Source organism: Schistocerca cancellata, chromosome 11 (genome assembly GCF_023864275.1).
Source record: "Schistocerca cancellata isolate TAMUIC-IGC-003103 chromosome 11, iqSchCanc2.1, whole genome shotgun sequence".
Lineage (NCBI taxonomy): Eukaryota > Metazoa > Arthropoda > Insecta > Orthoptera > Acrididae > Schistocerca > Schistocerca cancellata.
Window position 1 is genome coordinate 21,368,449 of NC_064636.1, and position 23,213 is coordinate 21,391,661.

A 23,213-nucleotide genomic window follows, 5' to 3' on the forward strand; every position below is an offset into this window, starting at 1 on the left:
ATCCCAGATTTTCCATTCTTGGCTTTTTGATAACGCGCTCTTCTTTTAATGTCTCTGTAGTCCACTATAACCCTAGCTCTGTAGTCCACTATAACCCTAGCTGTGCTAGAAACCAGTGATGAATGGAACTAGTAACTTATCAAGGAACTCTTAATGGCAACTTACAGTGTTACACGGTGTAATATGTGACTTTTTTAAGACAAAAAATATTTTATTCACCTGCCCTCATTTTCACCTTATTGTGCAGTTATACAATGGAAAAGTGAGAGAAACAGTGAAGTGGTTTTGAACGTACTTCAGAGATGCAGCCGACAAAGCCGCGCGTTACGGCAGCGTTCTGTGACACGGTGATGGCGGCCCAGTTGACACCTCCCAGGAAGAGCGGCGTGCGCAGGTTGAGCCCGCGGTTGGCAGCCCCGCGCCCACCGGCACTCTCGAGCCGCGTCTGCCGGTCCTCGGCGACAGTCAGTGACGCCTCCTTGTAGTCGCGGCGCGCCGTCAGCGACGTCCACTCGCCGGCCACCAGCCGGTGCCGGCTGCGCAGTACCTTCAGTCCTGCAGACGAGCGGCAAATGTTACGACTTCCTGGGGGATCACCTCTACACATCTCACATCCTAGAGAATGTGGTTGGTCACTACCAAATTGAGGATCATTGGAAGACAGGTGATATAGTTTTCCTGAAATCCTGTTGGGTAAATTTAGATAACTAAGGGACGGGGAAGGGGGAAGACGAAAATGTAAATAGTTGTGACGTCACGCTCGTCGGTATTACGTAGTCTTTGTCCTAGTGCCTTTGACACATTTTGCTGTTGGCAATGATTGTGTGTGCAGTGTGCTTTGTTGTTGTAAATAGCACATTTCCTTTGCAACTTAATTTTTATTATTTATTTATTTTTCTCTTGTTTCTGTTTTATTGCTGCAATAGTGGGACACAGTAGTATTCTGCATTAGAGCATTAGTTCTTACCAGTCAAAACAATAAAAATTTAACTGAAAACTAAAACAACGAAAAATTTTCAGAATTCTAAAAAATTCCTGGGATTTTCCTGGGCCGTATATACCATGTGCAGTAATACTCGAGCATTAAGAATCGTGTTAATATGCAGCTAAAGACGATTACTGTTGATATTCTATGGTAAAATAATGAAATAATTTATAGCATGCAGGCCGGAATGAAGGTTTAGCAACCACTATTATCAAAATCTTTTAATAGGTGATATGACACCAACCTAAAGAGCCCAGAAAGGAACAACTGATAACCTCCTGTATTAGGAATATATTTTCCCAGAAATAAATAAAGAAAATTAAAATTATTTTCTTTCCTACTGCTAGAATTTATGCTGTCATATGGCGTCCACTGTTTTCACAATTTGGTAAATTTATTTTTAGTGTTTCACTTTTGTGGGTGGATGCCCTTACTGTCATCACAGACATCAATAAGGGAGGGGATTCACATCCACCACCTGTCTGTGAATCCCGTAAAGTTAGTTCTGTGTATTATCGATATTTTAATTGTTTGCATATCATATTTTCCGAAATGGAGATAGAGGACCAGCCAAGTATGTGCCTCAATAAGTGCGGAAAACTGCCTGAAAACCACATTCAGACAGGAACAATGGTGTACCAGGCCACAGACGTTAATCTGTCACGTGGACTCTATCGGATATGGGTCACGTCCCTGTCTGGCATGCTATTGCACTGCTTGTTAATTTATACTAGCAGGTCGAGAATATTCATCCCTTCCTGATGATGAATTACAGATTTTGGAATTATGGCAAGCCACACTACTGACACAGCAAGAAAACTACTTCAGTGACACTCTGCATATTCATCCTCTGTTTGGAACTAATTTTCTTAATAAAACAATGTGATACATATAATAGTACTGCCACATTCACTATACAAACATACATTCAAAACTATGTGAAAATATTGGAAACACCTCACACGACATACCTGCACCGGTGTCGTAGCGGAATTCGACAGTCCTGTTGTGGATGACGATGGCGAAGAAGTCTCCCCTTCCGTCTGTCGACTGGCCACTGTATGCTATGATGCCGTCATTGAGGTCATCTGGTCGGAACTTGATGGACACTATCAGTCTGCATTGGAAAATCACAAATTAGTGGGATGATGGAAAATCACTTTTACACGTTGAATAACTGGTCTCAACCAAAGAATATAAGGACAGCGAGTATACCCAGGAGTTGTACACGATGTAACGGCACCTTCAGAATGGGACACAATCACTGAAGGTGCGCCACACTTGATTGATATCGCATCTACTCTAGCTCTTGTTACTGGGTTGGTCCATAAGTTCGTAGCATTTTTCCATAAGTTTAATAAACACAACAGATACACATAACAGAGACTTTAGTCATCAATAATATGTTGTCCTCACTATTGACAACAGTCTACCAACGCAGGAGTAACTTTGCCATTCTGCAACTGTAGAAATCACATGCTTTTGAGGCGAAGAACTCGTCGAGCCACGTTTGGAGTGCTTTTTTATCTGGAAAGGAAGTTCCTTAAACACTGTTCGAAAAGATGAAAATATGAGGGTGCAAGACCACTTGAATAAGGTGTGTTTGGAGTGACTTCCCAACCCAACTCCTGTATACCGTTTTCCCTGTCAGTCTAGCAGGATGCAGGTGGAGTTTATCGTGAAGTAGGATCACTTCACACAACCTTCCTAATCGTTGTTCTCGGACTGTGTCTACAAGATGTCTCAGCCGTTGACAATAAATGTCAGCGGTAATGGTTACAATTTGGGGAAGCAATTCATAGGATACCACACTGTTGCTTTTCCGCCAGACGCGTAACATCTATTTGTGGACGTGCGCAGGTGTTTGTATTGGGAGTTGCTGCTTTGTTTGGCCTCATCCATGTCTTTCTTTTCCCTATGTTCGCATAAAGGCACCATTTCTTGTCACCAGTAATGATACCGAATAGGAATGGTTGACGCTGTTCATGAGCCAATTGATGATGAGAAATAAGTGACCCACATATGACCACGTGCTGATTTTTGTAATTTTGGCTTATATGCTGTACCTATACACTCGATTTTTGAACCTTCCGCATCGGGTGCAAACGTCGTAAGATGGTCGAATGATCAGAGTTTGTCAAAACTGCCAGTTCTCAAGTACACTGATACGGATCATTGGGGATTAATGCCTTTAAACGATCTTCATCAAATCCCGAAAATCTTGCTGACTGTGGAGAGTCACTAAAGTCAAAACGATCCTCCTCAAATCGAGAAAACCCTGTTCTTGCCATGCTCTGTCCAATGGCACTAACTCCATACACGGTGCAAATGTTTCTGGCTGCCTACATTGCTGTCACCCCTCTATTGAAATCAAACAGAAGACTACATCAGAAATGTTCCGATTTCTCCACTTAGAACTCCATTTTCTACTGCCTACACATCCACTCACTATCTCCAAATGAGAGAATGTAAACTCAAATAGCAATGGTGAACTACAAGTAAAAAATTACAGTCAATAAATAAACCACTTGCAACAGCAAAACCAGCATGCAAGACAAAAACACTATGAAGTTAGGCAGCAGAAATATTGTTGTTCTCTTTGCTAATGATGTATCTTGTAAGGGAACATTTTTTTTTGCATATTTTTTTTCATACAATTTCTGTTCAAAAGTAGTGCGATTTGCATCTCCAGAGAAAATGCGAATAGTTTCTAGCAGTAACCAGATGAAACATGTTTTTAAAAGTGCGTAGAAAAGCAGGAAGTAAGAGTAAATGTTTATAACATACACTGCAGAGAGAGAGAGAGAGAGAGAGAGAGAGAGAGAGAGAGAGAGAGAGAGACGCTTTGTGACAAACGAGGGTGTTGCTCTCTGTTGGCAGTAAAGAGATGTCTTAAGTGAGTAGAGAGACGTCTTAAGCTGTCTTTCTACACAATTGCCATTCAAACTGAAGCTCTTATTGTCCTGTAGCACAAGTTTTTCAATACCGTCTCTGCAGAAATCTGCCATCTGCGTTGCAAGCACTGGCACGCAGTTTAGCATCAGTATCGAAATGTTATGTAGCAAACCACGTCTTCATTGCTTGGATGAGATGATAGTCACTTAGTCCCAAATCTGGCCTGTGTGGTTGATCAAATAATTCCCATCCAAAACCCAACACCAGCTCTCAGATACGATTGGCTGTATGTACGTGGACGTGCGTTGTTTGGGGGGCACCTAACTTTTGAGCTGATTTTTTCCCCGACGCTCATTTTGTATTGCCCACCTTAACTCTTTCAGTTTTTGAAAATACCCTTCTGAGTTAATTGTTGTGCACATTCAAGGAAATCAATGAGAATCACTCCCTTACAGTCCCAAAACACAGTACCTGTGATCTTTCTTGCTGGCAGTGTTTGCAAAAACGTCCTTGGTTTCTTAAGAGAATATGTATGTGCCCATTCCAATGATGCCTTTTTGTTTCACAACTGACACACTTCACGTAAGTCTCATCCCCAGTTACGATACGATTGGCAATTTTGCTACAATTTTTCTCATAATCTTTGAGGGAGGTCAGTGTTGCTGCCTGTTTGTTCCTTGTGGTCTTCCATTAGGGTCCTGGAAGCTCACCTAGCACAAAATTTGTGGTAACCGAGCTCCTCCGCCACAGTTTTGTGCACCAAACTTGGTGAAATTTGGGGAAAATTTTGCGAAAGTTCCTGTAATCGCAGAATGACGATTTTCATAAATTTTGTTGTCGATTTTCATCACCAGCTTTTCAGTTACAAAGCTGGGCCTGCCACTGTGGTCCTCATCGTGAACACAGGTACGGCCATTTTTAAAATTAATGCTCACTTGCCTCACTCGATTTTCACTGATTATTCGTTTTCTGTACACATTGCAAATGTCACTATAAATTTCAATCGGTTTGCAGTTTCTTGCCAACAAAAATCTAACAACAGATTGCACCTCACAAGTGGTGGAATTTTCTACTGCAGTGCACATTTTAACATGTCACAGAAAGCAAAGTGGCAGAGACAGACAATATGCTACCACTGCTGGATGCCTACTGAGTGTAGGATCGTTATGGCACCAAGACAGTCGCCGTAGTCTCACCCACCGCCACGAAAGACGAAAGCGTGTTACTTTCTGGAAAGCCGTCACATTTTTAAACTAGTGGGAATGGTTATCAATGCAAAAAAAGCATTTCTAACAAAGACTTTAGCACTGCATGTAAAGAAGAAAAAGAAAACATGATGCTGGCCGAGGGAACCATTGAAATTGACAGATAAATACACCCATGAGAATCTGTGAAAGGAAAAATTACGTTTAGAACCTGCTGATTACCAACTTTTATTTATTTCATTTACTGCGCTCCCGCTTTATGCCACGTGTATAGTATCTATTTTCTTCTTAACCCCTTCCTGTGTAAGACGGTTGGGAAAGACTCAACGCCTTTACTGTTTTGGTAATTGCCAGTGTTCTCTTCTTTTTATCCATGCACACTTTTTATCGTAGTTTTTGCAATTGCAGAAACTCGTGATATAGTGAAATAAATTGTAATAAAAATGCTTTCTCACTAAACATATGTGGGAAAACAACACAAACAATATCCGACATCTTAGTCAAAACCACCGCCATTCAAATTTACTTTCAGTGACGGCCTATGTTTGACAAATATGCCAAATAAGACCACACACTGCCAAATAATAGGATAAACTAGTTATGTTTGATGAACTGTTTGAGGTGTCTACAGGGCCTTAATGATGGAAGGAAAAAGATTTACACTATTCTAAGACTGATGATGTATTCAGCCACAAAAACCCTTCAACAACTACCCAGTGATTCATTAGACAATAAAACTAACTGTGCACATGTTTAGTAGATGGACTGAATATACTATAAAATACAGTTTACAAATTGGTCTGCTCGACACCATATTTTTCACTGAGAAAGTGTACTATAATAACAAAACTGAGCAGTCTCCCATCATTGTGAGAGTTTGCAATTGATTCACTTCGAAAGCTGTCAGACACGATTACAGCTGCACGACAGGAATTTGAACGCGGAATGGTAGTTGCAGGCAAATACATTTTGGAAATCGGTAGTGAATTCAATATTCCGAGATACACAGTGACAAGAGTGTGCTGAGAATACCAAACTTCAGGCATTATTTCTCACCACAGTCAACACAGTGGCCAACGGCCTTCATTTAATGACTGACGGCAGCAGCATTTGTGTAGAATTGTCAGTGCTAACATACAAGCACACTGAGTGAAATAACACAGATATCAATGTGGGACACACGGTGGCCATTAGGGCAGTGCAGTGAAATGGACTATGGCAGCAGATGAGCAATGCGACTGCCTGTGCTAACAGCATGCAGTACCTCTACTTGGCTTGTGACCATATCAGTTGGATTCTAGACAAATGGGAAACCACAGCCTGGTCAGATGAGTCACAATTTCAGTTGGTAAGAGCTGATGGTAGAGTCCAAGTGTGGTGCATACCTCAGGGAGTCGTGAACCCGAGGTGTCTACGAGGCACTGTGCAAGCTGGTGGTGTTTCTACATGTCCCTTGGTCCAAATGGAAATGGCTATGTTCAGCTACTCGGAGACCGTCTGCAGCTATTCACGGATGTCACGTTCCAAACAATGTCATCCCACTGGGTCACAATTATTCCCTTAAGTTTGAAAAACATTCTGGACAATTCGAGTGAACGATTTGGCCACTGAGATCGCCCGACATGTCATCCCACTGGGTCACAATTAGTCTGAAGAACAATCTGGGCAATTCGAGCGAACGATTTAGCCACCGAGATCGTCCCGACACGAATCCCGTCGAACATTTACGGGACGTAATCGAGAAGTGAGTTCACGCCCAATGTCTCGCACGGGCAACAGTTCGATTACTGACGGACATAGAGGCAGAATGGCTCAAAATTTTTGCAGGGCACTTCCAAAAACTTGTAGAGTCCACGCCAGGTCAAGTTGCTGCACTACCTGTGCAAAAGGAGGTTTGACAATTGCCTCCATAGCATATTAGGAGGATCCCCTGACTTTTGTCATCTCAATGTAAATTACGACCCACTAAAGGAAGGAACGATGAGAACAATGGCAGCTACTTGAGGTGAAACTGGCAGCTATTTGAGGCGAAATTAACAAATTTTGAGAAAAAAGACACAAGAAATAATATCACAAATAAATTTGAGCAGGATGAAATTTTTCTATTATTTTGAATTCTTTGGGAACACACAAGAATTCCTACTAAGATAACAACATCTGGAACCTGGACCATGAAATGGTGAGTGAGTAGGAAAGGTGTCAGACGACTCGATGGATTTCTGCGTATGTCCAATAAGTAAAGAAAAAATTGAAGCAACTATGACTGTTTCAAAACGGACAATATACTTTTTTAACAATTATCTGAAAGCTCTTGGAAAGTTCAGTGCACCGATTCAATGTCTGTTAGTGTTAGCACAGAAACTTTCTGCTAGTGTATCCAAGAAATGCGCTGAGTCCGCTGTGATTCTTATGAAATGAACATTTCATAGTCTCTGCAGCTGACACTGCTAACACACACTTTTGCAGTGGTGTTGGAATCGGAGGTTCGTCGATTCAAATCCTGGTGGTGGACAGTTTTCACTGCCAGTGTTTGTCCAGCAAAGGGAGGGCAAGTGGTGGCGTAAAGTTGCTGCACCAAAGCCCTCCATTAACACACTGACTGCCAACTGCAAGTTATCTCGTACCTGGATGACCTGGCCACTGGAAATGAGTTTTTGCATACAGTCAGGTACGAAAACATCTGTCACAAGTATGTCCAACTTGCAGTCAGTGACACGTACAGTAAATCGTGTGGGCGTGGTGGAACAGAATTTTTACTTTTGCACTTGGAATAAACTAACAAAAAAGTGCATACAGAAGTTCAAACAAATATTTTAGCTGTAGACATAAAATGTATACTTCATCTCACTAATGGTAACGAAAATAAAGTTTTATTTTTATCGACGATATATCTCGAAGCATTCTTCCGTGCAAAGAACTGGCCTTTCTTCACAAATGGGACTAAGGTAGTATCTTTTGTTGCACGCACAGTCTTCACAGATCTGTTGGCCACACTTTTATCTCGGTGGTGGGTACTGCCTCTAAATAATGAAAGGTGCCATCTGTTCTGATTTTCTTTCGGGTGTGTGGAATCTTATCTCTAATCAATGCCCGAACAAATTTTTCTCCAAAAGCTAGCGATCTGATTTATTTCCGTTACGTGTAGAGCAAGCTTTTTCGGCCATCTAATAGTTTTTCATGACTCAGTTTCCTCCTATTACTAGCCATTTTATGAGAAAAACTGAACAAAGATAATGACAAATGTCAGTGAAACACCTACAATGAAGACTGAACACTAAAGACATAGTTACGACAAAAGACACAGTTTGCGTTGTCGAACAAGCTTCAAAATACGTGAGCCGGTGACCAATTGTTGACAACGAGTTATCTCGCAGTTGGTGTCTGAGCTGAACTTCCAAGCTCCAAATGCCAACTGTGAGATAACTCACAGGCTCCATTTTTCCACAAAAAAAAAGAAAAAAAGGCTTCGATGATACAGACAAATGAGATGACAAATCGAACTGCATGAACCACTTAATGTGACTTCTGGGCCAGTTAACTCATTTTGGCTGTGGCAGTCAATGTGTTAAATTCATAAGCTCTCTGCAGTGTCTCATGAAGTGAGAGCATGTGAAACTACTAATGGTGACCTACCAGCCAGGCGGGGGCATAAAGCTTGGTGGCCCCCTTAGAAGCATTCGAAAAGTGTAGGCTATGTGCCAACATCAGGCTTCACCCCCCCCCCCCCCCCCACCTTCCCTTCATCCTTAACAACACTGACCCAACACTACACTGCACTAGCAATCATCTCAGTCATCTGTATAACACACCTGACAATTCAATAGGTTGGAGGAAGGGAAATCACTTCCATTAAGATTTTGCCTTGAACGACAACGCAAGTTTCCCACATCATTTCAGCCTTATAACAAAATTATGTAACCCCCACCCCACTCCCAACTTACTATCATTTGCTGAGAACTTCATTTCAATATCTTGAACTGTTAACAAAATATTAGGTATAATAATTATTTTATTTTAATTATAATTAATTTAATATTCTTTTACTGTGTTTAAAATTAATTTATATGTTATAACACAATTTAATTATACTTGGAATGCTCCTCAGAGCCAATATACATAATAAACATTTAATTATTTCCTGCAGAAACAAAAACAATCAATCTGGTGATGAAAAATGCTGCTGATATAGGGGCGTCTAATTTTGTACATAAATTCTGCCACCACACTTTAGTGCATATCTTCTCAGTTACCTGTCTTTAAAGTATGCTCAACATGTACAAAAGTCAGTAGTCTAATGGAGTGCAGATGCTATACGAAATTTCCAGAACAGCACTTACTTGGAAGTCGCCCTCGCAGGGGTGGTGTACGCGAGGTAGGCCTCCCCGTTGAACATGGGTGTGCGCACGCTCACCTCCCGCTCGCACCTCGGTCCCATGCGTCCGAACGGGCAGAAACATATTTGGCCCCTCTCGTCGTCCACGTGGCACCGTCCTGGTCCGCAAGCGTCTGTCGGAAACAGAGCTCATTCGATTCACTGCTTACAGTTCCTCGTCTTCGTGTTATGATTTCTGTGTCAGCTAAAAGCTGGATTCAAATTTACCTTCGGTGTTTATTCTCCTTCCTCCCAAAAGCATTTGAGTTACCTGAAATTACCTACACCTGAAAACTGTTTTCGTGATTGCTTTTCACAGTTTCATGCAAACATCTGTTGCAGTCTCCAGTCTGAAGATTGGTTTAATGCAGCTCTGTACACTAGTCTATACTGTGCGAGTCTCTTCTTCTCTATGCGTAACTACTGCAATCCACTTGAACTTGAACAAGCCTCGGTCTCCCTCTACAATTCTTAGCTCCCCGCACTTCCCTCCGTTACCAAATTACTAATTCCTCACAGCCTCAGGATGTGTCCTATGAACTGACCCCCTTTGTTAATCAAGTTATGCTATAAAATTTTTTTCCTCCCCAATTCAATCCAGCACGTTTTCATTAGTTATCTTATTTACCCATCTGATCTTCCTTCAAAAGCTTCTATTCTCTTCTCAACTGTCCACATTTCACTGCCACACAATGCTACACTTTGGATAAATATCACCAGTAAAAACTGTTCCCAAAATTGAAATTTGCAGTTAAAAAATTTTTCTTTATCAAAAACACCATTTTTGCTATTGCCACCTTACATTTCATATTCTCTCTACCTCAGCCATCCTCTGTTATTTTACTGTCCAAATATCAAAATTCATCCACTATTACTAGTGCCTCATTTACAAATTTAGTTCTGTCTGAAACATGTGATTCAATTTGACAGCATTCCATTAACCCTGTTTTAGTTTTGTTGATGTTCATCTTATAGCTTCTCTTCAAGACAATATCTATTCTGTCCAACTGTTTTTCCAGTTTTCTTGTTGCCTCATCAGTACATTGAACTTTTTACATCTTGAACATTAATTCCCAGTCCAAATATCTTCTTGGGTTCTTATATTGCTTGTTGAATAACACTGGGGATATGCTACAACCCAGTCTCACTTCCTTCCCAACTAATGCTAAGCAACATCAGTTTGGGCAGTGAATATAAATACACCAGTTCAAAAAGTTTTGAGACTGGATTAATAAAAAACTGAGAAAAATTAAGATGGTGGTTTTAAATGCTTCAAGTGTTCTAAAAGGATCATTCAATAATTAAAGAGACAAATTGATCTGGAGAAAAAAAAACCGCTTCTTTTTACAAAACAATACTTTTCAATGTAGTACCCTTGAACATTTATGCACTTGTTCCAATGGGCTACAAGCTTTTTTATTCTGGCTGCAAAGAACTCTTTATCTTAATGTTTGAACCAATTTCCCACAAACTTTTTTCATATCCTCGTTGTTCTGGAACCTCTTCCCACATAATGCCTCCTTCAGTGCACCAAGCAAATGGAAATCACTAGGTGCTAAATGAGGACTGTATGGGGGATGAGTCAGTACCTCCCAGTACATTTTGTTGGTGGTTTCATGGGTTGGTTGAGCAATACGAGGATGTGCACTGTCTCGCTCAAGAATCACACCTCTCTTCTGATATCCAAGACGTCCCTCTCTCATGGCTGGCTTCACCTTGTTTAAAAGCAAATCAGAGTAGTATTGGCTGTTCATTGTATGCTGCTCTTCGATATAATCACAAAAAACTGGACATTCAGCATCCCAAAACACCATCAACATGACTTTTCCTGCTGATGCTTGGGTTTTGAATTTTTTCTTGACAGGTGAGTTGGTGTGCTTCCACTTCATGCTTTGTCTTCTCGATTCTGGCTTATAATAGTGAACCCAAGTTTCATCACATGTTACAATTTTGTTGAGGAAGTGCTCATCTTCTCTTTCATAAGGTTCCTTCAAGATCTGTGCACACTCTCAACCTTGTTTCCTTGTGTACCGAGTCAACTCCTTTGGGACCATCTAGTACATGTTTTGGGTACTCCAGATTATTGCAGATAATGTTATGAACTTAACCACTACTTTCCGTACTAACTTGAACCTTATCAACTATCATTTCCACAGTCACACGGCGGTCGGCACGAATAATGTCAACAATTCGACCTTCAAGTGAGGGAGCTGAAACTGCAACTGGTCAGCCAGAACGGTGTTCGTCAGTCACTGAGTTGTGATCATTTTCGAACTGCTCTACTCACTTGTAAAAATTTGACGATTCATACAACCTTCACCATCTTGAAATGTATTTTTGAGGTTATAAACAAAACAATGTTGATACATCAGCTGATCACGGCTCATCCCAGTGATGCCAACTTAAAAGCCACAAAAGTACCAAGCTTACCTTACTAACAGTCTTTCCCCAGGCCAATTTGTCTCTTTAATTATAGAATGACCCTCGTACATAGACACCCCCCCCCCCTCCCCCTTGCTTGATTGCAATGCACAGAACATGCATACAAGAATAGGAAACAATCAGAAAAGCCCTTCGTTGGGATGTTGTTCAATACATGTGTCACAATGGCTTGAATGTCAGTTATGTGGAAAGTGTTGACCGTTGACCATGTGCATTTCTGCACTTTTGTCACTTTATCACAGGTTCATACTTATAATAACACCGAGTCACGGTATCCGTGATGATTTTTTTCAGGAAAGAATTGTCAGTATTTTGCATCTTATTCATGTTGCAGCAGATATCCACGTGGCATTGTTTTTGTTTGGGAGTCGAGGTGTGCAGAAAAAAAATATGCACACACTTTTCTCTCCTTCAAAACATTCTGCAGAATGTCTCAAATAATCAGTTTAGAGATATTGCTCTATTGCAATTTGTGATATAATGTTAACACACTACGGCTGCACGTCCACTACTTAACAGTCTGTTCACAACTGACTTGGCTGAATACGCAGCTGTTGTCTCCAGGTCTCAGTTCAAGTTATTATCACAGTTACTGCGCTGCTGACACTTATACACCAGGAATAAAATCAGTTTCGGAACATTTTGGTCAGACGCTGCACGCACAAAATAAAAATCTGTTTCAGTGATATTGTGTACAGTTACTTAAAAATTACTCAGAGCTCCATGAAATCAATAACTGGACTTAAGAAGAAGAAGAAAACTTATGAGGCACCCAGTCAAACAGGTCACTAACCTCACACCCTGACAGTGTAACACCACGTAATTACAAAATCGTCCCAAACAAACTGAGCCTTACCAGGGTAGCAGGCCTCGCCGTAGCGGTCACAGAGGGTCCCGGAGAATCCGGGTGTGCAGAGGCAGGTGAAGCCGCGTGGCGAGTCGGCCGCCTCCTGGCAGACGCCGCCATTGCTGCAGGGCGAGTGGCTGCAGGCGTCACATGCCGTCACGCCCTCGCTCTCGATCGCCTCCCTCATCAGGTCGACGGGCTGGCTGGCGGCACTCAGCACTAGCCGGCTGACACAGCCTGTTAACACCGTTCCTCTCTCAAGCTGCTGCTGTCAATAAAGACTGATAGGGAACAACAAAACTGTGACTTGTCTCACAGTATTCACAATTATTTCTGTGTAGGTTGAGAGGAGTACAAGTTGTTACGACACTTTCAAAAACTGGCAATTCTGCAACACAGATATACTCAAACTCGGCTCACTCTATTTACCCTTGCGATACAGGAGGCCGTAGATACACATACCGTATTTACTCGAATCTAAGCTGCACTCGAATCTAAGCCGCACCCGAAAAATGAGACTCGAAATCGAGGAAAAATTTTTTCCGGAATCTAAGCCGCACCCTTCCTTTTTCACGTGCTTCGTCTAGTTTGAATTCACTGCTTATTTTTCTTTGATCTGATAAGTGCCGTTCTCTTTGTTATAGGTGTTTACGTCACTTTAAATTGAAAATGCATTACTGTACTGTGTCATGCATTGTTTGTCGCATTCTGATAATGAGTGTTTACGGCCTGTCGGCGCTCGCAGCATGGCTTGCTTTTGTGCACGCTACCGTCACTTACAATTTTAAAATAAAGAGAGGAATCGTCTCATTAGCGAAACAATGGCAAAAGACTGCTATTTGTTGTTACTTACACGGCTGCTTTCTTTGATAATGATCCAACAAGAACCAAATAATAGACTGTGTATGATAGAAGATGTTCTGAATGACAGTTTAGCGAAAATTTTTCTCCGTTTGAAAATCTTTGCAGACACCTCTTTAGTACATTACATTCTGCACAGAAATTAGAGTCATCTTAGATTTAAAAATCTAGTTAATTGCCATGCTTCATTTCTAACTGTTTCACTATTAGGCATACGAATAATACGAATATAAACATGACATGATATGTATATTCTTCCGCGTTTGCTGTTGTCTCACTCTAGTTTCGTAGTTTATTAGGCAGACAGGATTAAATGAGATAGCAGCAAACACGAAACAAATACATGGCAAAATGTTTATATTCGAATTATTCTTATGGTGAAGAGAATACTGCATGTGATTCACAATTCATAAAAGTTCCTATTAGCAACCATCTCTTCTCACAGATAGGAAAAAATTCTGAACGTAGAGTTGTCCGTATTGACAAACATCCCAGTCTTTCCAGTCGAGTTTTCGTAGTACATTGAAATGCTGCTACATTTGAAGAGGAACAATACGGAATTTGTATTTACTTCATTGGATATTGTATGAAAATGCAGCAGTCGAAACTCGGGGCAGCGAAAAAAGCTCGTCTTCCACCTTTTTCTTTTCTTTTTTTAAAATTTATTTACTGATGCAGAGGTTTTGGCGCCAGTATTTATCTTTGTGCCTGCAAAGCATGCCTGTGTAGCGCTACATATATTCAACGGTAGAAGTTAGTTGTGGCGGCACCTACCAAATTTTTCAGAACTTCCGCTTACTTTGCACTCGATTCTAAGCCACAGGCGGTTTTTTTGATTAAAAAAAAAAAAAAAAAAAAAAGTGCGGCTTATATTCGAGTAAATACGGTAATCAGGATGCTGTTCATCAGCTTCTGGGAATCTCTTTTCTAGCACCAATTCTGTTGTACAGGATCCGCATATTTCATAATCTGCTATTTCCAGCCCCCCGCCCCCACCCACTTTGTGGGTAGGTGTCCTTCAAGCCGCCACATTTAATGTTATATAATTTTCAATCACACTGCTATCTTTACTTTCTGGACAACATAAGGTAAATATTTGTTCATAAAACATATTTAAGTCTTGTTTTCCTAACTAATTTGGAAATAATTACAAAATGTTATTTTGTTTCTGTTTCATGTTGAACAAGAGCAACACAGCTTTGTATACCTCTTAAGGAGTGGACCGTGCTGCATCTGTCAGAGTATCGCATTTATGTGACGACCAGCAACTGCAAGAACGTGCTGCCATTTTGTTCTTATTGCCTGTGATCATTACTTAAAACACTGGAATCGAAAAACAAAGACAAAGAGTAATGAAAATTACTCGATTACCGATGTTGTATTAATGAGCTGCAATGTGTCTCTTGTCATGAAAGATTGCTTGTCACAGGGTTTACTGTGGCTCACAAGAGCAATTTACAATTGCAACTTTAATTCTTCAAAAGTGAAAGACACACATTCATTTGTGAAACATGAAAAGCGATTTTGCAGGAAAAGTTTATTTTGTCGGATTAACCACTTTTTTTGAGCAGTAAAAATGGAAATAATGAAATTTTAAAAAGCCACAAACCCAAAGACAAGACACTAAAGTTATTCGAAGGCTAATTACGGAAATACCCTGGAATATAGAATATTGACAAAGATCCAAATATTATAAGATTTATTAAAAAGAATGCAGAAATGATGTACTTACGTTGAGTCTACCAAGAATTAACAAAAAAAAATTTGTCAAGTTCAAGAATACCTCAGGCATTGATAACCACTACTGAATGCTATAACAACAGAGTAAACAACAAATTATTAACCCTTTTGTGTTTGCTCCCTCCCCCGTGACCTGGGCCACAATATGTTTCCAAGTGATGAAGTAAGATTTACTGGCTCATTTTCAGTTTCAGTGGAAGAAGGTACCTCGAACTTGTCAGTTAGGGGGTCGGGTGTAACACAACCTGGGTTCTCCCTGGTCTGTGTCTCCAGTAAATGGCACGTAGCCCTACCACTGACACATCACTCACAGTCAAGTGGAGGAGAAGTCATAGATGCTGTACTTCTCGTCGAGGAGACACTGTCCAGTATTTGCAAAAGATACTCAGCCTGCCTGTATGTCGGACGGTAGTAAACGATGTGGAACACTTCTACACTTACCCTTGAAGCCCTTGGTGAAGCCACTCTGGCTGCTGATCTGGCGGTAGTCGGGCACGCCGCCAATGAACAGGGGCTCCTTCAGGTCCAGTCCTTGGAACAGACCCGTCGTCTCGCCTGTAACTGCTTCCTGGCTGTCGACGTACAGTGAACCTGAAACACGACGACTCCGGTGTGACACAATTTCCTATAATTCATTGCTCGTAACATTCATTCAGAGAACCGTATAGAGTTCTCGATCGATACCTGACTGATTATTTCTGACTGAAACCTTTTTGTTTCGCGGACTTAAATTTTCAGTTATTAAATTTTGTTCTGATGTAATGTAACATACTATCTTCATTTATGCACAGCCTCAATGCCTTCTTTATCTTCCATCTGCTTCACTGAGCCCTCCTCAGCCCAATGTACCCCCTTCGTGGATACTGACCTTCACCTCCTCAATAGCTCCATCGGAGCCTCTGCCGTATCGAGCCCATTAACTTTTGCTCAGACAGCTGCCATCCCGAGTCGACTGGCTTGCCAATACTGGATGTCAGCTTTGAATCACAACGTAATGATGTTGTGGCACGTGACATCAGATACTCACAAAAATTTGGAAAATAGAACACTGACAATGTACGTTATATGACTGTACTGTTATTTTAATATAGCTTATGATGACAGACCAATATGTAGAGTATACCCGAGGTCTAAGTGAGACTGGAAGATGACAGTTTGGTTGTCAACTGAAAACTCTGATGAATGTGATGTCGTGACAATAACTGTAATTTCTGTTACGGTGCATATATTGTACATACTGGATTTAAATGAGTCATTATGTCTGCCATTTTGACTGTTGTCAGTCAAATATGATGGGCAGTTTAAATCAAACTCCTATCCATTCCACAAGAAAAAGTGCCATCTTGTATTGCCTGGCCAGTCATGGATAGTGTATCAGCAGTGACAAGCAGTTGTTTCTTCTAAATGCTGAAAGCATTATTAAGGCCTTCACAAAAGATATTATCCTGCAGACTTACTCAGCAAACTGATTTTCCACATGAAATCCTATTATGCCCCTGGTCCTACAACTACTGCCAGAGAACAAATGCAAAAATAACACCCCCTCCTAGCTCAATAACATCTCGGACTGGAATAACTCGGCTGTATCATTTTCCAGGGCTTCGAGTGCTTACCATTGTATCCAGAAATGAGTAACAGCCTACCCACAATCATATTCTGTCCCACACTCAATCTACACAATATTTGAATCCACCTTTATGTCACAACTACTCAAATCTACTTGCCACACATGTATGTTTCCTTGCAAGATACTCAGGTTCAAGACCTGTCTGATACATACAACTAGCACATCCTGAAATACACTAAGCAGTATACTAAACTGACACAAGATCTAAATCTGAGTGGCCAGACACATATTTGACTCCAGGCACCCCCAAATATGAGTCTAGTGTCTTAACTGCAGCACCCTCTTTGCTCAGCCAGGAGCTGTTGTAATATCATTCTTACCCTCAACTCTTTCATACACGTCTCTACTAGCTGAAATAAACAGAAGAGGCGTGCAGAGAACTGTACTCACCGCGCTTCTTGTCCCGGACGATGCGCACGGTGTGCCACTCTCCCAGCCGGATGCGGTCACGGGACGTTATCACTGCAGGGCCAGATCCGACGTTGAAGCGGAACTCGACTCGACCGTCTACCAGACCCAGCGAGATGAAGTCGCCCTCGTCCCCTGACTTCTCTCCGTTGTACAGAATCATACCTGCAGAACAGATGGGCATTTTTGAAGTCAGAAAAAATTTCTAGTACAAGGAATGGTTGTGTCATGTCAGTATTACTGTTATATTAACAAAACAAAACTGCACAACTAATACACTATTTCGAAGTAAGAACTTATTACTCTATAATCAGTCTCCATGGTACACAGCACAATATCCAGAACAACACCCACAATCATTTCTCACTAAATCCCAATTGTGTCTACATAAAACTAGTAATTATTTTAAAGTGCCTGGATGCATCAATTTTTCTTTTATTGAGTGTGCCTGGCACAACAAAAATGTTTGTTTTTGTCAGTCAACAGATATTTTACATTAGTAAACTGTATAACGTTCAATTATTATCACAGGAAATGTACATCTGTAATTGTTCTAAAATGAACTATGTGTAAGACATATTTCATTTCAATATATTTAACTCCTGATTGATGGAAGTAGTTCTTAATGTGACATTAAACACTGCCATGATTTTTATCTCCCCTCTGGTAATCACCTTTGTAAGAACTACATCTGCAAAATTTAACTGTCAATATGAACTGAAAGTTATTCAAAATATTAATGGTGGGCAACAATTTTAGTACAGTAAAAGATGGTTAAATTTGCATCTGTGTGCTACGAATTTTTTCGCTACAGCTTCTTTTCAAGGCTGCTACTGCTTATTAGCTACTTTGTGCACTAGACACAAAGGGCTGAACTAGCTGCTGTTATACGTGGTTCTTCATCTGGCAATACTATTTTTTTTTAAAGGTACTTGCAGTGTGTCATATCAGCTACAATTTTGACAGTGTACTTCTTCCATTGTATTCTTCCTGTATAAAACATTCAGGGCAGAAGTTTATATATTGGATTACACAATTCCCTTGTAAGTTAACACAGTCAGTACACTCTTCCATTCAAGACTGAAACTGGGTACTATAGCCACATGTTAACACACAAGCAGGCAAACTAGTAGAGATCTCCCCCCCCCCCCCCCCCCCTCGACTAACTGCATTAACAGTTGCTGTATCTGAAACTGACTAGGACCAGATATAAGTCATTCTAGCCAGTGCAACAGCTGATGACTCACCGTCTGGGGAATCTGGCCTGAAGGAGACGGACACGTCAAAGCCGACGTAAGCCTGCGACAGCGTCGGCAGCTTCGTGTACGCGTTGGGCTCTTGTGAGAAGTACGGCACCACGCCCGTCACTACCAGTACCTTCGGGATGTCCATCCGCAAGTTGCCGTTGTCCGCCGTGCAAGTGTACGTGCCCGCATCGCGGCCCGTCACCTCTCGGATCTGAAGCCACTCCTGCAAAAATATGAAACGGTAACTAAATGACGAATCTCAAAATTAAATTTCTGTATCACGAATTTGTACAAGTCAGTTGACGAAAGGTGAACATATGGTCACGTATGCTGATCTCAGAAATGAACACGACAGTTACTATGCAGTAGGAATTGAACATAATATTTCACATTTGTGTATGAATCACGATTTATGCAATCAAAGTTGTTATGCCCTTGTGTACAAGCCACTTATCACTACAAGCCCACTCGTGCACCTCACCTGTCTCTCCTGTGCCTTGTCCGGCAGGTCACCACCCTGGCGTGACCACCGGTAGTTCACAGGAGGTTCCAGGTCAGTCTTGCACTCCATGCTCACCGTCGACCCGTATTCTGCTGTCAGTGTTTCGATGGCTGCAGCGTCGTCATTCATTGGGTCAGGTATGTCTGTGGAAAAGAACAAACGCCTTACTCAATTTTAACAATACGAGAGAAGGAAAGTTGCTACTCACCATATAGTGGACATGCTGAGCCACGATAGGCACAATAAAAAGATTGACACAATCATAACATTCGGTCATTAAGGCCTTTGTCAGCAGGAGACCCAAACACACGCACACACACACACACACTCACACTCACACTCACGCAAGCGCAACTTGCACACACATCTGCAGTCTCAGAGAGCTGAAACTACTCTATTTTAAGCAGTTTTTAACAAGTAACAAAAATCGTACGAGTGATTTTACTGATCTAGAATAACAAGTTTCCTATTTATGGCTCTGTCATATACGCACGACTGTTGGAGTTTACTGTTTCGTCAAATTATTTTATTTAAAAAACTGACTATTTACTGGCACAAATTATCAGAGAAAATAAAAATTCTAAAGCAAATCTGAAAGACAGGGATTTTAATTGGCTACAAATTGATTTTTACTTCAGTTTATAATGTCACTCCACCTAAACTTATGATTGGGCCTACTAGTCTTGCTGTAAGGTGCATGCACAGAAACTGAGGGAGCTCGGATCACTGAAATCTTCCTCTGTCAAGCCTTCACTCTCAACTATGTGAGGAGTCACCAGGAATGACATGTGGTTTAGATTCCATATTAAACTAAAGGTCCCCTTTCCCCACTTGGGGCACACAAGTTGTTGATGTGGCATCCACTCGCCACTTGATCCAAATGCAGTTATTAGTATCCACTCGATACATTTTGTAGTCTGACTGTGCTATTCTGACCATAAACACTTAATCAGCCTGAAAGTGACTTCTTAGTGGCAATATTTACCTTCAGGATGTTCCAGGACTGCTGATAGGTACAACTGAAGGTGAAAATACTACTCCTAGCTTTCTGGTCCAGGAGGAGAAGAGGAAGGCTATTTAAAGAATCAGATTTCACTTCACACCTACTTAAAGAGACAGCCTCCACTCATTTCAAACTAGCTCTGTAAGCTTAGACCAGATTTATCTTTGATTCAAAGAAATAGTATCAAGGGCAACTAAGAAATTTATACCAAACAAATAAATAAAACTAGGAACTGAGTCTTCATGGTACACAAAACATATCAGAATACTGTTCCAAAAACAACAAAAAAGCATGCTACATAAAAAAAACTCCAAGATTGGCAAGCTCAAATTTTAACATGATTTCAATGTGATATGCTTTTAAGTTTCCACAACAAAACTCAGCCTGGAAATCTGGTAGAAAATCTGAAGATATTCTGGTCATTTGTAAATTAGACCAGCTGCAAGACATGATTAACACCTCTGATCTGAGACTGCAACGATAAAGTTACTGGTGACAGTGCCACTAAAGTGGAGGTACTGAACACGGTTTTCCGAACGGTGAAGTACATATTCCAGAATTCAAATCAAGAATAACTGCCAACACGAGTAACCTAGAAGTAGATATCCGCGATGCAGTGAAGAAATGTAAATCACTTAATAAAGGCAAGCTTCTCAGGTGAGGTTGTATACTACATAGGTTCCACTCAGAATAAGCTGATGGGATAGTTCCATTTTCATCAATCATATAGAACTGTTTGCACAGTGAAACCTCCATACCTAAAGACTGGAAAGTTGCAAAGATCACACCAATATTTGAGAAAGAAAATAGGATTAATCCACTGAATTACAGACCCATATCACCGACATCAATTTGCAGTATACTCTCAGAACATACACTACATTTGAACATTATGAATTACCTCAAAGAAAACAATCCATTGACATACAGTCAGCGTGGATTCAGAAAATTTAGTTCTTATGAAACACAATCTTTATCTACACAATGTAATGAGATTTATAGATTCATTCTCCTTAAAAAACATCAAACTCAGAAATTAACTCGAAACCATTTTCTGAAGCAGAAAAGGGGTTACGCTTGTCAATTCTTGCTGAAAGACGACGCAACAAATTCTATATGATAGTCACCGTTTAAGGAACTCAGCAGAGCCATACAGAATGAATGCCATGAAATGCTGACAAAGACAGTCTACCGCCTTCATGCCTTCTCCTACACTTAACACTGCTCCAGCGACGCAAGAGTTGTTGACCTCATTTAGTCGGAATATTTTAAACCACCCCGTAGTCAAAATCTTGCATCTAAATTCTATCACTTATTTCCTAAATTGAATGAATGTGAGTATGGAAAAGACTTTTCCAATGACGAGGTGGTGAAAATCGAACTGGAGAAGTGGCTCAAAGAGTCGGTGGGAGAAATCTGGAACACAGGTATTACAAAACCCATGCCACGGTTGACAAAATGCACTGTATTAAATGACAATTATGTGGAAAAATGTCGTAATACCTCTGCTAGTGTTTCGTTGTGTTTGCGTACAAGATCTTTTAATCTAATTTTCTGTATATCCCTCATATCACCACCAGTTTAATATGGTGCTGTCCACCTTTGGAACGCAATACAGCACTGATTCCGTGTAGCACAGATTCAACAGATGTGGTAGGTTACTGGAGATATGCGGCACCAGATGTCTATCCTCAGGTCACGCAATACCTGCAGATTACAGGTCGGTTGTTCGCAGGCGCAGAGCTGTCACCTGACAGTGTCCCAGATGTGTTCGGATCGGGCAAATTTGGTGAACGTGACATCAAAGTGAGTTCACTATCGTGCCCCTCGAAATACTGTCCCTCGATTCCGGTCTCGTGACGGACAGCTACCCTGCCGGAAGGTGTCGTCACTGTCGGGGAAGACATCCAGCAGGAAGGCATGCAGGTGGTGTGCAAAAATTTCTATGTAGAACACAGCTGTCGCGGCACCTTCAATTACTTGCGCAAAGCCTGTAAAAGCCTGTGGTGTGGTGCAGCTTCTCGGCTGGATGACAGTGTATCCAAATGTGACCATCATGCCGGTATAATAACAAAAGTTATTCATCCGACCAGATGACACATTTCTAGCGATCTTAACGATCGTGTGCCCACTGCAATCTTAACGGATGATGGCGTCGGGTCAACACAGAACATGTGGGGATCACCTGCTACAGATCCCTATGCTTAATAATGTGTGCTGAATGGTGTGTTCTGAAAAACTTGTGCTTGCACCGACACTGTACTGTGTCATCAGATCTGGCACAGATCACTGCCTAGTTCTACACTACTGGCCATTAAAATTGCTACACCACGAAGATGACGTGCTACAGACGCGAAATTTAACCGACACGAAGAAGATGCTGTGATATGCAAATGATTAGCTTTTCAGAGCATTCACACAAGGTTGGCACCGGTGGCGACACCTACAACGTGCTGACATGAGGAAAGTTTCCAACCGACTTCTCATACACAAACAGCAGTTGACTGGCGTTGCCTGGTGAAACGTTGTTGTGATGCCTCTTGTAAGGAGGATAAATGCATAGCATCACATTTCCAACTTTGATAAAGGTCGGATTGTAGCCTATCGGGTTGCAGTTTATCGTATCGCGACTCTGCTGCTGGCGTTGGTCGAGATCCAATGACTGTTAGCAGAATATGGAATCGGTGGGTTCAGGAGGGTAATACGGAACGCTGTGCTGGACAGTTCGATGACATTTGCAGCAGCACAGACTATCAGCTCAGATACCAAGGCTGCGGTTACCCTTGATGCTGCATCACAGACAGGAGCGCCTGCGATGGTGTACTCAACGATGAATCTGGGTGCACGAATGGGAAAACGTCATTTTTTCTGATGAATCCAGCATCATGACGGTCACATCCGTGTTTGGCGACACTGTGGTGAACGCACATTGGAAGCGTGTATTCGTCATCGCCATACTGGCGCATCACCCTGTGTGATGGTATGGGGTGCCATCGGTTACACGTCTCGGTCACCTCTTGTTCGCATTGACGGCACTTTGAACAGTGGATGTTCCATTTCAGATGTGTTACGACCCGTG

General features: G+C 41.4%; 1 protein-coding gene across 1 annotated transcript in view; it reads right to left on the reverse strand.

Moving 5' to 3' along the window:
- The window catches only part of LOC126108671 (basement membrane-specific heparan sulfate proteoglycan core protein), a 761,963-nt gene that overhangs the window by 40,233 nt on the left and 698,517 nt on the right, over positions 1-23,213 (reverse strand). Inside the window, exons 67-74 of the mRNA XM_049913980.1 lie at positions 19,111-19,274; positions 18,630-18,852; positions 17,365-17,547; positions 15,789-15,938; positions 12,756-12,983; positions 9,423-9,591; positions 1,957-2,102; positions 296-555 (exon numbers count right to left, since the gene is read on the reverse strand). Of these exons, the coding sequence (XP_049769937.1) occupies positions 296-555; positions 1,957-2,102; positions 9,423-9,591; positions 12,756-12,983; positions 15,789-15,938; positions 17,365-17,547; positions 18,630-18,852; positions 19,111-19,274 (1,523 nt within the window). The remainder of the gene's footprint in view (positions 1-295; positions 556-1,956; positions 2,103-9,422; positions 9,592-12,755; positions 12,984-15,788; positions 15,939-17,364; positions 17,548-18,629; positions 18,853-19,110; positions 19,275-23,213) is intronic.